This window comes from Amblyomma mixtum, chromosome 5 (genome assembly GCF_055824585.1).
Source record: "Amblyomma mixtum isolate Tamu chromosome 5, ASM5582458v1, whole genome shotgun sequence".
NCBI lineage: Eukaryota > Metazoa > Arthropoda > Arachnida > Ixodida > Ixodidae > Amblyomma > Amblyomma mixtum.
In genome coordinates, this window is record NC_143016.1 from 106,345,675 (window position 1) to 106,360,698 (window position 15,024).

Here is a 15,024-nt window from a genome sequence, read left to right on the forward strand (position 1 = left end):
AACATGTTCCTTTGGTGTATTCAGTACCAGTTGGTGGTGTTCACGCACCAATTAAACCAGCGAAATAATCACCTTTCTATAAATCAATACCTCATAGTTATGAGTACATTGTAGACATTGTAGTTGCCGTACTTGTTGAGATCAGTGTTGAGGCACGTAGTTATTAAAGTTGAGCCACTGTGGCGGCTCAGCGGTTATGGTGCTCGGCTCCTGACCCGAAAGACGCAGGTTCAATCCCATGCTAGAGCCCCGTGTGAAATGTTGATGTCAGTGCACGTTAAAAAGCCCCAGTTGGTCGAAATTATCCGGAGGCCTCCACTGTGGCGTCCTTCATAACCTGAGTTGCTTGGGGACGTTAAACCCCATAAACCAAACCAAACCAGTTATTGGAGTTAGACCTAAATGCTTAGAGGCACTTTCTGACCTGCGTTATCAACCTTCTGCATTGAATCAGATGTTGCACAGTAATCGATCAAACTCGCAGTCTGATTAACCTTTTGAATGCCGCACTATGAAGTAACGTTCTAAAGGTGAAAATTCCTATTTAATAATCACATATGCTGTCTAAAATAACAGTGAAAAAAATTTAGCCAAATTTACATTGACTAAGCATGTTTTTTTCCGGGTTCCATTTTTGAAACTTTGGTGTTTCCAGAAAGTATACAGAATGCATTTCTTCTTGCCATCTGAAGACAGCCTTGCAGCTGCCTACAATGTTTTCGCAAGTTATAGGGAGCTGACTGCACAATCCGGTCGACTGCACGGCTTTGCACATATGCTGGCATCACCCGCGCTGTAAAACTACAAGACGATGAGATTGGGGGGTGTCTACCCATTTTTCCACGCAACACCGTTGTCGTGTGGGGAAGCCAGCATTCGGCACACCGCTTTTAATGCTTTGAAGCGAACCTAACTGGCTGAAGGGTTTGTGGAAACCAACTGTACCTTAATATTAATGGAAGTTTATTCTATTTATAGCATTCTGCTAACAGAATTAGGCGTCTTATGATAGGTGGTGTCTGATTCTAAAGCACCGTCCGCTGCGGCATCGATGTGAAGCTTCATACTAGGCCTACTGACACTTAGCGCCTCTGCCAGTACATCGGCTGGTGGCATGTCACTAGTGTAGGTGCACTTTGTTCTTGCCTCTAGTTTACGTATAAGCTTGCCTATTGCTGTGTTTTATATATTGAACAATTTCGCGATCCCTTTCAAGTGTGATAACACAGCGACTGTTTTCTCTCTGGCACTGTCATAAAGAAAAAGCTTTATTAAGAAGGTTGGTGAATGTGGGAAGCTCCATGGTGCAGGTACTAAAAAGTAAAGATATCTTTAGGTGCAGTACATGTCGGTGACCAGTTATGTACTTGCTTTAGAGTACGAAGGAAAATATCTTTATCATGGTGACTCCAGGGAATTGCACCATCTGTTGTCCCATACCGCTTCATAAACTGATAGTTTCCATCTAAGCACCATGGCTAAAAAGTTACTATTCAATTGAAGATGTGTTACTTGCAAAATCAAAACTACAGTCCTCTTGTTGGCATGAGGAGAGTGCCACTAGCATTGAATATTGTCATTTTTGCGTTGTAAATCTGAATTTCTTCTGCTGTGAGGTCTTCTATGTGTTGAAACAAGCTGTATTGTGTGTACTGTGTCATTTCATATGACTGCATAAAACTTGCATTTTATGGATATATAAAAAAAAAAAGGAAATTTGCACAACTTTTATTTTGTGTATTATCTTCAGCTCTTCAGTTTTTGAAATTCGAAACATGGACAATAATTATGTATGAGGTTTGTCGAGTTTTTATGATAAGTAGTTCTGGTGTGCCTGAGTGTGTTTAGCTGTCACGTTGCTAGTCATTGTAGTACCTATAGACCTTTGCAATGAGGGCTCCCTGGGTGCTGCCATATTGTTCACTGGACTTTTGTGAGCACTTCGCGCTAACACAGGGGAAGCGACGGCGGAACCAGTGTCCGACAGTCCAGAGAGGAGGCATTCTGACAACACCCTCGCCCGATGCAAAGATAGAGCATTTCTCTGTGTAGTCCTGGTCTTTATTTTGTATTTTTCTTTTTTACCTCTGTTTCTACTTCCTTCCCCCTCCCCGATTCTGAAGGAGTGCCTGAAATACTACAACAACAACCATGATGAAGTGGTGATGGCCTTGCTTGACCATAACCTGCCGCCCAGCCTCAGCATACCTGCTGCATCTACATCAGAAACTTCGTAAGTCACATGGTGTGCATGTGGAAGTTGCAGTAAGCTGTTTTTTCCTTTTGCTTGTGGTCTAGATGTGACTATTACTCTTAATGGGTAGCTTTACCTCTATATCTCTTATCTAAATAGAGGGAAATGCACAGCAGTTTTCACCGGGCAGTTTGTGCAATGTGGTGCGTCACATAACAGGGAAAAATCAAAGGACCATGAAACAGTTTTGATGATTGCCGGTAAAGGTGTTCAATGCATATTGAACAAACACTTTTGAGCATTCGTACTAAGGGCGAGTTCTTGGAACTGAGGTCGTGATTTTCTTTTTAAATTGTGATTTTTCCAATTTGTGAGCTGACTGATCTTCGTGTAGTGATGGTTTTTGGAACTATTTTCTGGAGTGAATATGTGATGTCATGGTGAACGACAGGCTACTAGACACTGCCATTAGCTGCAGCCATGCCGTGACGGCACACTTCCTGTAGCTGCGAAAGTCGCCTGCTCATGCACATGAACCCCTCGAGCGTTTGCGAGGTCACTGCCTTTTCGCACATTGTTCCAGTTTGCTGCTGCCACACCTTTCTTTGGTGGTTCCAGGGTCATTTGCTGTGTTTTTTGCGTTCGCGGGTGATGAGTTTGCCTTGCTATGTCATAGGTTGCAAAGCCAAACTGGCAAGGGGTTGAGCTCAGGCATGTTATTCCTAAAGACATGCAGCATGAGTGAGTTGCCTGAAGCACTTCGGACTGCCACCACTGAATGGCCACTGGAAGTAGGCAAACCGAGTGTCAATGAGTGGTGTATTCATGGACAAGGCGCAGTCCCAACCGTTTCTTATACAGTCGAACCTCGATGTAACGAACCTCGATGTAACGAAATTCGCGATGTAACGCATTTTTTTCATTTCCCAATCACTTCCCCATTGAAAGCCATGTATTTTTTTTCGCGATTTAACGAAGTAATTTTGCTCCGCACTTTCGATGTAACGAAGTCCTTGCGCATCGCATGCATGTGCCAGGAGCTACCTTGACAATCGAATGAGAGCTAAAAGTTTAGCCGAGACGAAACGCAGTTTGTATTTGCCCTTTTACGCGCCAATTTTGCCGGCAGTGTGGGAATCTGCGAGAACGTACCGCCGCGCCATCTGTCGTGCGCATACAAAGCCCGCGGCATGGAAGTTTCAAGACGCGCCGCGCCATGACGCCACTGGCGGGCTGTAAACTCTGAACGTGAAAGCGCAAACCGGAATTTTCTTGCAGCGTCCGTTCGTTTTTTTTTTTTTTTTGCGTGCGATGTCCTCGTAGACAACAACAAAAAAAAGTCTTCAGTGTTGACAAACTCGAGGAGCTAGTGTGGTCGTACCTTTAAAACGGGTGAGCGGCGAAAAAAAAAAAAAAACGTGCCCTGGCAGAGGAGGCGAGTGGCGAAGGGGGTAGAGGGGAGGCGTGGCGTAGGAGGCGCGCGCGGTGCATTCTGGGTGGGCGGCTTCGGCGCGCTCTCGGCGCGGCCCGCGCGAAATGCAGCCGGCTGCATTCCGCGCCGGGCGCCGTCAGAGCGCGCCGGTAGCCGCCGAACACGCTGGCGATCGGGCGCCGCTGTTTCGCGGACGTGACTTCGCCGTGCCGCGCGCTCGCGCTAGTATAACCGCGCCGCGAGCACAATCCCACCGCGCCGGCGTGAGCGATGCGAACATTTTTCTTTATTTTTCTCTGATGCGTCCCCGGCTGCAAATGTTCAATGCTGATGATGATGATACCAGTAGCGACATCTTGTGGCGGCTTTCAGTACTAGGCGCTGCGCTCGTTCTTTTGCTATGCGCACACGGAGAAAAAAGATGCCGTCGCGGTGTTTGCTATCACTCATTATGCTCCTGATGCAGAAAAAAACATCCGGTGCCCTTGTTAGCGATACTATTACTCGATTTTCTTGCGTATTTCCTCAATAAGTGATTTACAAGTTCCCATCAACAAGCAGTGTTCCTGAACCAATTATACTTTATTTTGACAGCTGAAACATGGGAACCTCGACGTAACGAAATTCGCGATGTAACGAAATTTTCGGCTGCAAGTAGGACTTCGTTATATCGAGGTTCAACTGTATTTTTTTATTGCTTTGGCGGAGTGTGTGAGTTGAGAGAGGATAGGAGGAGTGTCATTTTTAATCGTAAATCTTTGGTGTTAATAAAGCTAGCTCAAAAATTCGTGTGGTGAGGTGACGGGTCATGGAATACCTGTTACTCATCCGCTTTTCTTAACCCGAGTAAATATTGTTTTGTGGTCCCTTTAAGCTTTGCTGTTTGGTTAAAGTAGGCTGTTAGTGAGGCCCTTTGGTTGAGAGAATATGAACACTTTTATATGCCTGTAGACGAAGTTCAAAATTTGTAATCGTGCATCAAGGGCAGATTTATAAGATGGATTGTAATTTAATGGGTGCTTCTCTTTGAGTGCTTAAAGGGACAGTCAAATGACAATCGAAAGCTCCTTGCCCAAAGAGGCAAATGCTATTCTGTGGTGGTCAGAAGCATGGCAGAACAATTTATAACCTAATTTTTTCCTATGGTAGCCTCACTTTCTAATGGTAGACTGTGTCTGCAAACTGTGACTTCGAGGGCACAATATACCATATTTACTCATGTAAGAACACATTCGTTTTTCTTTTTTTTTTTTTCAGGGAAGTCTACATCAGTTAGGGGGAGGGTTCATTACATGAGGTAGAAAAAAAAAAGTTTCTAAAAGTTTTTTGGCAAAAGCCGCAATTTCATTTATGTCCGTCCACCCACCCACCCACCCACCCAACCCCCCCATCCGCTTCTCAGCTCATCCGCTCACCCGTCCATCAACAAAAGCACACAGTTGACAAGTTGTGTCCCTGTGTCGCTCGCATTTGTGTGTTGCTGGTGTTTAATATCATTCGCTTCAAAAGGTTTTGTTCTATCACAGCGTAATCAGACGATTTCACGTTAGTTGACGGCAGCGGCCAATAAAGCGAACACACTGAACACTGGCTCTGATGGTCTGGTGTGTTTTTTTTTTATGCTAAGTAAAGAAAAAAGAAAGTTAATTGTCACTGACAGAAGTTGGGGTGGATTCATTATGCAAGTATTGTATTTAGTATAGTAACTCTGTATTATAGTTAGTATAGTAACTCTGCAACTCTGTGGCCAAGATGTCTGCCACACTACTTGGGCGGCCTGCAGTGGCAAGTACTGAGGTGGTTTTAAAAATACTCTCAATAAAATAATACTGCTGATGTCTATCACAGATAGTAGCAACCATGCTTCTGCCGGCAACGCCACTGACAGCCTAGTTGCAGCCTGCCTTTCTGAAAACATTAGAATAGGTAATGAGAAAGAATGGGTAAACGTGCTTTGCGTGTGTTAATTTACCGGCAAAAATAACAAAAGTAATGATATGCATTTATTGTGCTCAGTCCTGTTTATTAAGAGACCATAGAGACCTAATTTTAGTTGCAGGTTCTCTTCTTTCAAATGATGCTTTAGTCGCTGGAATACAGTAAAAGCTCTATAATAAACCCGCCGCGGTGGCTCAGTGGTTACGGTGCTCGGCTGCTGGCCGGAATGACGCGGGTTCGATCCCGGCTGCGGTGTTCGAATTTCAATGAAGGCGAAATTCTAGAGCCCCATGTACTGTGCGATGTCAGTGCACGTTAAAGAACCCCAGGTGGTCGAAATTTCCGGAGCCCTTCACTACGGCGTCTCTCATAGCCTGAGTTGCTTTGGGACATTAACCCCCATTAAACCAAAAGCTCAGTAATTCAAACTGCAAGGGACTGAAAAAAAATGTTTGAATTATCAAATGACCCCAAAAAAACTAAGAAGACCTGCTTGCATCACAGTAAATTTCTTTGCCAGAAAACTAGGCAATGGCTTCTTGCTTTTGAGATGAGTAAGGTGCCACAGTGACTATTTTTAGTGATTTAGCTTCGCTGCTACTGCGTCGCGCACCCCGCGAGCGGCAGCATCGTTTGTGCAAACTGTGAACGGCATGTAACGAGCGCACAGTTTTAGTGCACTGGAAGGACGGAAAGATCACAGGAATGGAAACCCTCAGCGGCGCCGAAGCGGCGAGAACAATTTGGAAATATAAAAGACTAGCGAGACGCGCCACTCAAGGCCTTAACAGTGCATGGCTCGGCTCAGTTGGCTGGCTGAGGCAGGCTGGCGTGAAGCTGAGAAAAGTGAAGCCATAACTATGGAGTTTGACTGTTTTGAGACACGCGGTCATCAGTTCGTCACACTTGCTGTTATACATACATTATAGGTGTGCGAGTGACTCTGCAGCATGGAATTCAGTTTCGGTTTCATCTGTGGAGCGATGTCTGTGATGTGTGTAGAGTGGCCACGTGAATCAGAAAAAAAAAAAATCCATTGTAACCGCTGATTTGTTATCATTCCGGTCCTTGAAGCAGGCTGGCCTAAGCATTGTGGTGAACTAAAACTGCATTGAAACCCGGCTCGGGTTTCAATGAAGGTAGCGTCTTTGTCATTGGACCGTAGTAATTTATTGATACTGGCCAATTTCATTTTGTCTTTGGTATCCCTTTAACACAGAAGATCTCATCCACACTGATGAACTGATCTACGGACATTCTGTTTCTATACTGTGTGCTGGAAAATTCTCACCAGTGTGGCCAAACCATGAAGGGAGTGTTTGCATGTCTTCACAAAACGGCCGCTTTAGTCTCTTTGTGTTGCTGGCTTAACAAGAATGCTAGGACTCCTTGGCTAATCTTAAAACCTGCAATTCGCACCAGCCACTGCATTCCTGTACACCCCACAATCCATCTAATCAGTCTAGTGTCAGAAACGTAGTGTGAAAATCTTTTTGACAGATGGTATTCGTGTACATAAGTCAAAAACCACAGTTCAGCTTGAAGCAGCATCTCTTAATTTTTTTTTCTTCTGTATGGACAGCTGCAGTTGAATTCTTGGCCCTCGGGGCATGTCATAGATTTTTGTTCTTATTTTTACATCCTCTTTTTCCCCTACTTGGGTTATGTACATGAGCCAACATGATCACAGAGTTCGCGCAATATGAACATTATCAGCTTGTCTTCTGTTGGGTATTCATGTTATTTATGTATGTTCATTATCAGTTTCACAAATGAGGCATGGTGCGAGAGAACAGGAGAGTGGAAGAGACACACTTGTGCACATTTGCATTCCTTATTCATTCCTTGCTTGTGAAATCGTGTGTTAGCTGGCCCAAGTAGCCACACTTCTCATTATCAGTGCCATTCACAGCTGGTAAAGGTCGTTCTATGTCTTAATTTCTAAAGGTTTTTTTCTTCACACAGCCTCGAACGATTCAGCATTGTGGTTACTTAGCATTGCCTAATAGAGACATTTGTTTGCACTTGTTTTCATCTAGGCCTTTGGATTTTGAACCCAGGAGCATTTATGACAACGATGAGTTTGACATCCTCAGGAGAAACGACGTGGACTTGTCGAAAATTCACATTGGGAAGAAGTGAGTGTGACATCCCTGTTTCTTCAACCGCGCTGCTTAAAATATCCCCAGACCTACTCCTGTAAAATCTTTGTTCTTGTCTTGTTTTTCTGCGTTCTCATGTTGGTACTACTTGGTGCCAGAAACAAAAAGAAACTGCACTGCTGCTGACACATCTCGTGTCGCTTTGTCTGCAGGAAAAAGACACCTTCTTCGTTGGATGACAAAGGCCACGACAAGGTGCTCAAGGTTATGTACGAGAAGTACAGCATAGTGCAAGATGTGGTGGATGGTGAAGGGTTGTACGAGGATGAGTATGACGACACCTACGACAGCAACGATGTCGGCCTCGAGGAGCCAGCTCCCGAAAGCGAGTTGTCTTCACGCAGGTGATAAAACGCATTCATTTCTGTCTTTCTCTTCCTTACACTCTTCTTTTTTTGTGTGTGCATGTGTGTGGGTTCAAATGGCTAAGCAAAGATTTGTATTCTTTTCAAATACTCGCCTTTGGTACAGCTCCTAATCTTGTGTTGTACAGGATCTAACTTAGTGCCTCATTGCTGCATAGGGCATCTGTGAAGCATACTACACTTGAGGTGGTGCATTTGAGAACAAAATGCTCTGCTCATGCAGTCACGTAGGCAGGATTCCGAATGGGGAAGCATTTTTAGTTCTCAGAGACGCAGCTGTTCTGTTTTCAGGGGCTACTTATTACAAACTGCTCTTTTTTTCTTTTTTTTAATGTGCTGTCCTAAAGTGTAACTGCAGCACCCGGAAGAGCATAATCACCACATAAGCGTTCAAAGCTTGATAGTGGGGAAAAAGATAGAGTCTGCAAAGGTGAATAGAAAGAATTCTAGGGGCATATTTTAGATAGTGTATAATACAGCTTATATGAATGGCACAGATGACAAAACCATTCACTCTGACTTGCCGCTGCTGATACCTAGGATGGCACCTCATATGGGAGATTGTAGCACATTACTAAAACAGCCTAGCGTTACGAGTTCATTACTCATTTGCAGCTCAAGCACATCTTAGGCAGTCTTATCTAGGCTGCCAGGTATTGGCAGCATAAACATCTCGGAACTCATGGTGCACACGTTGTCGTAGACCGCTAATTAAATATGGGTGCCAAATCTCGGGCGTGTTAGTGAGTCCACAGTGGACAGCTGCTGTGTATCTGGAAATAAGAAATGCTGTTTGAGTTGCCGCAGTGTGTTGCAAGCATTGCAAGAGAGCTTAATATTGTTGCTGAATGTAGATGTTGGTCAGAATTTTTGAGCAGTAAAGATGAAGTGGAGATGTTAAATTGGGCACCAAGAGAAACAGAGGGAAATTATTGGAGGCATTGGGTTTGGTGGTGCAACATGATTAGGAAATTGGCTGGGTTAAAGTAGCTGGAGCCTTTGCCTTGCAGTGGACATAACTTGAATGCTGGCAGTGCTATAGTTTGAAATGTTGGATACGTATTGCTCACATCAACAGCTGTCTTAGGGAATTAAGATGGCTTTGAATGAATAGGGGATGAAATCTGGCTTTTGGATGTGGCAAAAATACTGATCTTTGATATCAGAGTGACAAGATTGGGCCTGCTTGGTTATTAGTACCTGGTTAATTTTTCATGTACATGCAATCGTTTGCAATGCCAAAGGCCAGAACCCTGATCTGTCATAAAAGTACTATTGCACTGTTTTTTAGAAGGGATTGTTGCACTAGGTTATAAACCTGTGCTCAAGGCTTTCATAGGGTCCAGAGCACTGTTACCTGCAACCCACAGAATATTGCTGATAAATCATAACCTGGGTTGTCTTAACGACCACAATTTCTTGTGGGCAGTTTGTGAGTTTTTGTATTAATTCACTGTTAAGAAGATACATTTGTATGGAATGGTTTGCTTTGTGTCTATTAGCAGCACTTTCTCTGCAGCAGCGTAACTAAAGTACAATTAGCGATGTGTACAATGTGGATGTGATGTTTGATTTATCTTGCTGTTTTTGTTTTTTCTTCCCCAGACCTTTCACCGTTCCCAGAGTCTTGGAGCCCAAGTCAAGCCGGAAGCACGAAAATCGATATGAAGATGACGCAGATAGCGTGAGTGTTTCCTATGGATAGTCTCTGTCATTCGTCCTGTTTCTTTTGTAAAATTTTATCTTTCGTTCCTTTTTTGTGTTTTTGCGCAAACAAGGAAATGCAGTCGGCAGTAGAACTAAACAGGGATTCAAGATTGTTTAATTTCTCCTGCAAAGAAGCTTTTCCTGTGCGCAAATTTTCCAGCACTGCTTGGTTTTTGCCTGTGAATTTCTGAAGAATTTAGCGCTAGGCTTTGCGGCGATGCAAGCATCATCGGCTGCCATTCGTTTAGTAGATAGTAGAATTTTCGATAATGCTTCGAAGACGTTGAGATGAAGAAATAAGGCTGGAGGCTTTAGCATATGAAAAATTGACGAGGAACCCCACGCCACCAGCAGCAAAAATACGCCATGCTTATGTAAATTACCGTGCCTGCACAAACGCTACTATGCATGCCTGTGGCACTTAGTGATCGAAACATGGCAGCTGAGCTCTTTCTGCTGTGGCAGATAGATGCTTTCGACGAGCACAGTTTTGAAACAAGACTGCATGCAGTCAAAAAACGCTGATTTGAAGTTGGTCACTTTGGACTGCCTGCATGGCTCCTCCAAGCACGTGCATTGGCAGGCAGATCTCATTTAGGCAACCAGCAACAGCATGATCATGACTTGGTGTATGAAAGCAGCGTTTCCAGGTGCTCTTAAATGTTTTCTTTTTCTGCTTGTCACCACATCTTTTTCTCTGTTTGCACATGGCCGGGCTGGCAGAGACAGGCACGTGTCAAGATGTCTAGCGTGAATGCAATAGCCGTTGTGCAGCATAAGAAACTGTAGAATTACAGGGGAATAATGTTGACTACTTATTTGAGAAACGAGGCACATTTGAGAGCGGGAAATCCTGTGCAAGGAAGGAAGAAAGTGTGAAATAGTGTGTCACTGAGTGTTTGCTTTTAGACATTTATCTCAAATACAGAAAATTATCACTGCTGCCAAGACTTAAAGAGAAAAAGGTTTGAAACAAGCACAGTGTATTTAGCAGAAACGGTATGAGACGTGCATGAACTTTAGTGTTGCTTCTGCCATTTTCCTATACTTTGGACATTTTGTTTCCATCTAGAAGGTCAGTAATAGGCAGCAAAGCGCAGTCATCGCAGCTTTGTTTCAGGATGCTTTAGGACAGAGGTTCTTTGTCCTTTTAGCTTCAGGGCAACTGCGACGATTTCCAAAAGGTCCTGAGCAACTCTAGGTGTCATGGCTTCTATCCCTTCCTGCCTAACATGCATGTAAAAAAAGAGCACGCAGATACATAGCCCTTCAGAACGTATTAGGATCCAGTATTAATGCCTGGCTGTGCTGTGAAACAGTCTGATGTGAGCAGTTGCATTGCGAAGTGGCTAAAGGAAAGGTAGGGGTTGAGGAATGCATGGATGTAGGTGCTTGGAGAACCCCAAAAAGCATTCCAGAGACCCCAAGGGTTCCGCGGAGCACAGTTTCAGAACTCCCAGCCCACTAGAAAAAAGAAAGGAAAGCGGAGAACTGTTATAGCAACGTATCACATGGAGTAAATGAAAGCACTGGTACTCATCTGCTGAAATTGCTCACTGATAACACATTGTGCCTATAGCAGTCTGTGTTGAGTACTCTGACGTCTGCATTTGAACCTGCAGATAACAAACGGCCTTAGTGAAAAGAAACGCTTGCCTAATGCAGAAGGCGGCAACATAATTATTGCAGTGCACAGGCACCTAGAATCAGAGAGAACAAATGCCTGTGGACGCAGCCCTCAGCTCCATAGATGGGGGGAGTGTTTACATGACAAATTTTTGTGCTTAGTCTCACTGCTAAGCTTTTTGAAACTGAGGCATCAAAATCTGGGGGGCCATCACCCTCGACGTGAAGAGGATGCAAGTCAGTGTAAAGGAGAGAGAGTTACACAAGTATGTGGAATACGTGATATAAATGTAAAAGCCTGCCTTGTTGCCGACATCACTTTGCTTGTACATGCTTTAATCTTATTGAACCTGCCCTGCCTGGAAGAAGCAGTCTCAGTGTAGGGAAGAAGAAAGGGGAATTGATCTAATTTGGATGGTCATCTCTACCTCCATGGGCCTTGCCCCTTGTGGCCAAGGGCTCTGCATATTTTTTTAATTGTGGGCCATGAAGGTGGTGTCGAGTGTCTAACGAAACATAGTACGCTGCACAACCTCATCCTGCTAAGAAGTGCATTTGTCTGTCACACTAGTTACCTGTGCTGAATGCCCAGTCACTTTACAGTTTCTTTAAATTTGCAGTTTCTTCAAATTCTTAAGCGATACGAAACGACTAGTTTGCCAAATCTGTGCATGCCTGTGAGCCAGTTGCACAAGGGTGGCTTCCCCATGTTCTCTACAGCCATTTTCTATCCACAGGAGCGGCCTAAAAGGTTGCAAAACGTGTAGTTTCACTAGCATTTTCGTTTGTGTGAAACTCGCGAAGCATCCCTCTCTTTTTTTGGTTCAAAATTTGTCTTGAGTTGGGCACGGCACAGAGCAGTTCCTGCACTTGAAGACTCGCCATGATATTATGCAGCCCTTGTACATAAGTTTCATCATCATGCTTGCCACTGAGGCAGCTGCTGATCACTGCTAAGCAGATGTCATTCTGACGAACATAATGTGCGATTTGCACTAAAGTAACTGATTTCGTTTGTTAACACTTCCTGGCTGGATGTCTTTTGTATCACACATAACAGTGGCCTTTGATCATTTGGCATAATAGTAGGCCTTCAACCCAGGTAGCTAGAGACTAATGTATAATGCCTAGCTCCATTTTCTCAGAATTTTGGGATATAACGAATGAATGCCTTGTGGCAGTATTACAAGTGCACTTGACCCTGCATGCATTGCTGAGTACTCCAAAGATGAACTAGCCCCTTGAACTGCTGCTTGACTTCGTCTGTGCACCTGTAGACAGGTGCACTTGCGATGAGTAGTGATGTTAAACCCACTCGTAAGATTTGGAGACTTCGCTACACTCTCTCTAGATTCTCTCTTTTTCACTTTTTTTTCGCCGTTTCCTGCAGGATAAAGATGAGGCTCCACCACGGGACCAGTTTGTTGCGAACCCAGCCGAGGTGCGGGCACAGAGGGAGAGGCGGTACCAGGAGAAGATGGAACGCTCCGGTCATGCGCCCCGCAGAAGGGATTTCAGAGGTGCGGGAGTGTACACCACATGCTGTACTTCTGTTGCATCGGCACTCCTTGCCGTATTGTTACTTCTCCCCTTGTCGACAATGGTGCTTATCTTGAAACTGGTTGGAGGGTAACGACAGTCAATGCAGCACCTCAGTAAGCATACCCACAGTTTCCCGTGGTAGGGGGGACCTATTGAAAAACATGGTTTTGCAATGGTTGGTAACCGTCCGGGCTGCCCACACTCATTGTAACACGGCTCCATGTGTGGTACCATTGCAACCTGCTAGCAGTGGTCTGCGTCAGAAGAATGTTACAAGTGACAACGGTCTGCAGTGAGCTTGAGCAAATGGTCACGACCAAACAGTAGGCTGCTTTTTGCCTCGAGGTTGCTATGAAAACCGGAAGTGCGTTCATTGTTTTGTCACGAGCAGAGTTGAATTTCATTCGTCCTCCTCGTTCCACTGCCTTACACAGGTGGACCAAAGGGCCAGGGCCAGTCCCAAGACGTGGTTCGGGACAGGCAGTATAAGGAGAGGCACAAGTCATCCTTCAGCCACAACCAGAGATCGCAGGCTGATTACAAGCGCAGCCGGGGCATGTACTCCTAGCACCACCAGCGACCCTGCTGTGTACAAAGCTGTACAGGTGCAGCTGTGGGTGGAGCAGCTGCCAACGGGACTTAATAGTGCTGTTTTAATTTTTTTTTATCACTGTTTTTGATCTGTGATGCCTCATGTTTGTGCCGGTGTGTGTTCACTGTACACTCAGGGGCTTGTTGAGGGACTCAGTGCCTCATGTAATGTTTGACTGCCACTACAAAAGTCTGGGTTATGCGTGGCTGTTTTTTTTTTCTTTGTTTTTCCCTCACTGGCATGTCAAGTCGACACTGCTGGAGTGTGTGCCTTATAGAGCAGATGTTTCCAACACAGTGTGTACGGGTGTTGCACTGTGTTCAAAGTGGTGGCACCCCTCCATTTTTTTTTCCCCCCTTCGCTTCATGCACCTCTGTTTGTAATGAGCTGCTGGTCTCCATTGTTTAAACATTGTGTCTACTACAAGGCAGTGGTCAGTAGCATTGCAGCTGTTGTTGAAGCTTACGTGTGTGCATAGAGCTTTGCTCATGTGTACCTTAAGCATTGATGCCATGATGGGCAGGTCAGTAATGACACGGTAAATGATTTTAGTGTTCATGAATTGTTTTGAATTGTTTTGAAGCGCCACATGGCACTGCTGATTCTTGGAAGAGGAGAAAGCAAAGTCATTTGGCAGCATTGTTTGTCTTCAGCGCAGGTTTTGTTATTATGCAATATATATGTATATCTTGAAAAAATCGGAAGAAGTTGAATACTTCATGGTAGCACTGGGAAGTTAATTATTTATTTTATTTTGGTCTGTACGTATATAAATTGAAACTATAAATTTGCATAATGCTACGTCACAATATAATGGTACATTTTAGTTTTCATATATGCTGCATAGGTGAATTAAGTTATCGGTGTATCTGTGGGTACACATTCAGCAACTGCCTTTTTGTGATAAATAAAATTTGATGGCATATTTTTCTCACAGACATAGTTTGTGCTCCTAGACAGGCATTTCAAACCAAGTAATGTGTTCCTGTTTTGATGCTCACATTATTATACTATAAGCATTTGCCTTTGTGTCCGTGTGTACCACAACTGGCAGGATGTCTTTTGCATAGTGCCAAAACCTACAGGGAAATGAAAAAACACCATGGGCATCAGGTGTGAATCTGCAGAGCAGTAGCACTTGTGGTTGTGGCTGTTGTCGGAAAAAATAAGGCCTGCAAAAAGTTTGCAAGGACCAACAATGTAGACTTTGCTTTTGTAAATAGTGTTCTGCGCAGGACACTGTTGCAGTTCTGTGATATGCTTGATAGCAGAAAAAAAAAAAGTATGTGAAAATATGTTGTGCCTGTCAAGAGAACTTTACTCAGTCAGCATGTGCAAAGTAGGCTTGCTTCATAGTTTGTGATCAAGCCTTTAGAAAGTCTATTGTCTGGTACTGTACTGCTGTCTGCAGTCTTGTGGGAATAGTTTGCACCATTTGGAGCGTTGTGTTTAGAAGGGTAGGCCAG

The 15,024-nt window shown here is 44.2% G+C and overlaps 1 protein-coding gene across 3 annotated transcripts in view; it reads left to right on the plus strand.

Annotated features, from left to right (window-relative positions):
• Nucleotides 1-14,494, plus strand: part of LOC149343275 (activating signal cointegrator 1 complex subunit 2) — a 47,447-nt gene extending 32,953 nt beyond the window's left edge. For all 3 annotated transcript variants that reach the window (XM_089545804.1, XM_089545803.1, XM_089545805.1), the window contains 6 exons: nucleotides 2,124-2,233; nucleotides 7,604-7,702; nucleotides 7,879-8,070; nucleotides 9,697-9,775; nucleotides 12,815-12,944; nucleotides 13,401-14,494. In XM_089545804.1, the coding sequence (XP_089401930.1) occupies nucleotides 2,124-2,233; nucleotides 7,604-7,702; nucleotides 7,879-8,070; nucleotides 9,697-9,775; nucleotides 12,815-12,944; nucleotides 13,401-13,534 (744 nt within the window). In that variant the 3' untranslated portion in view covers nucleotides 13,535-14,494. The remainder of the gene's footprint in view (nucleotides 1-2,123; nucleotides 2,234-7,603; nucleotides 7,703-7,878; nucleotides 8,071-9,696; nucleotides 9,776-12,814; nucleotides 12,945-13,400) is intronic.
• Nucleotides 14,495-15,024: the final 530 nt, after the last annotated feature.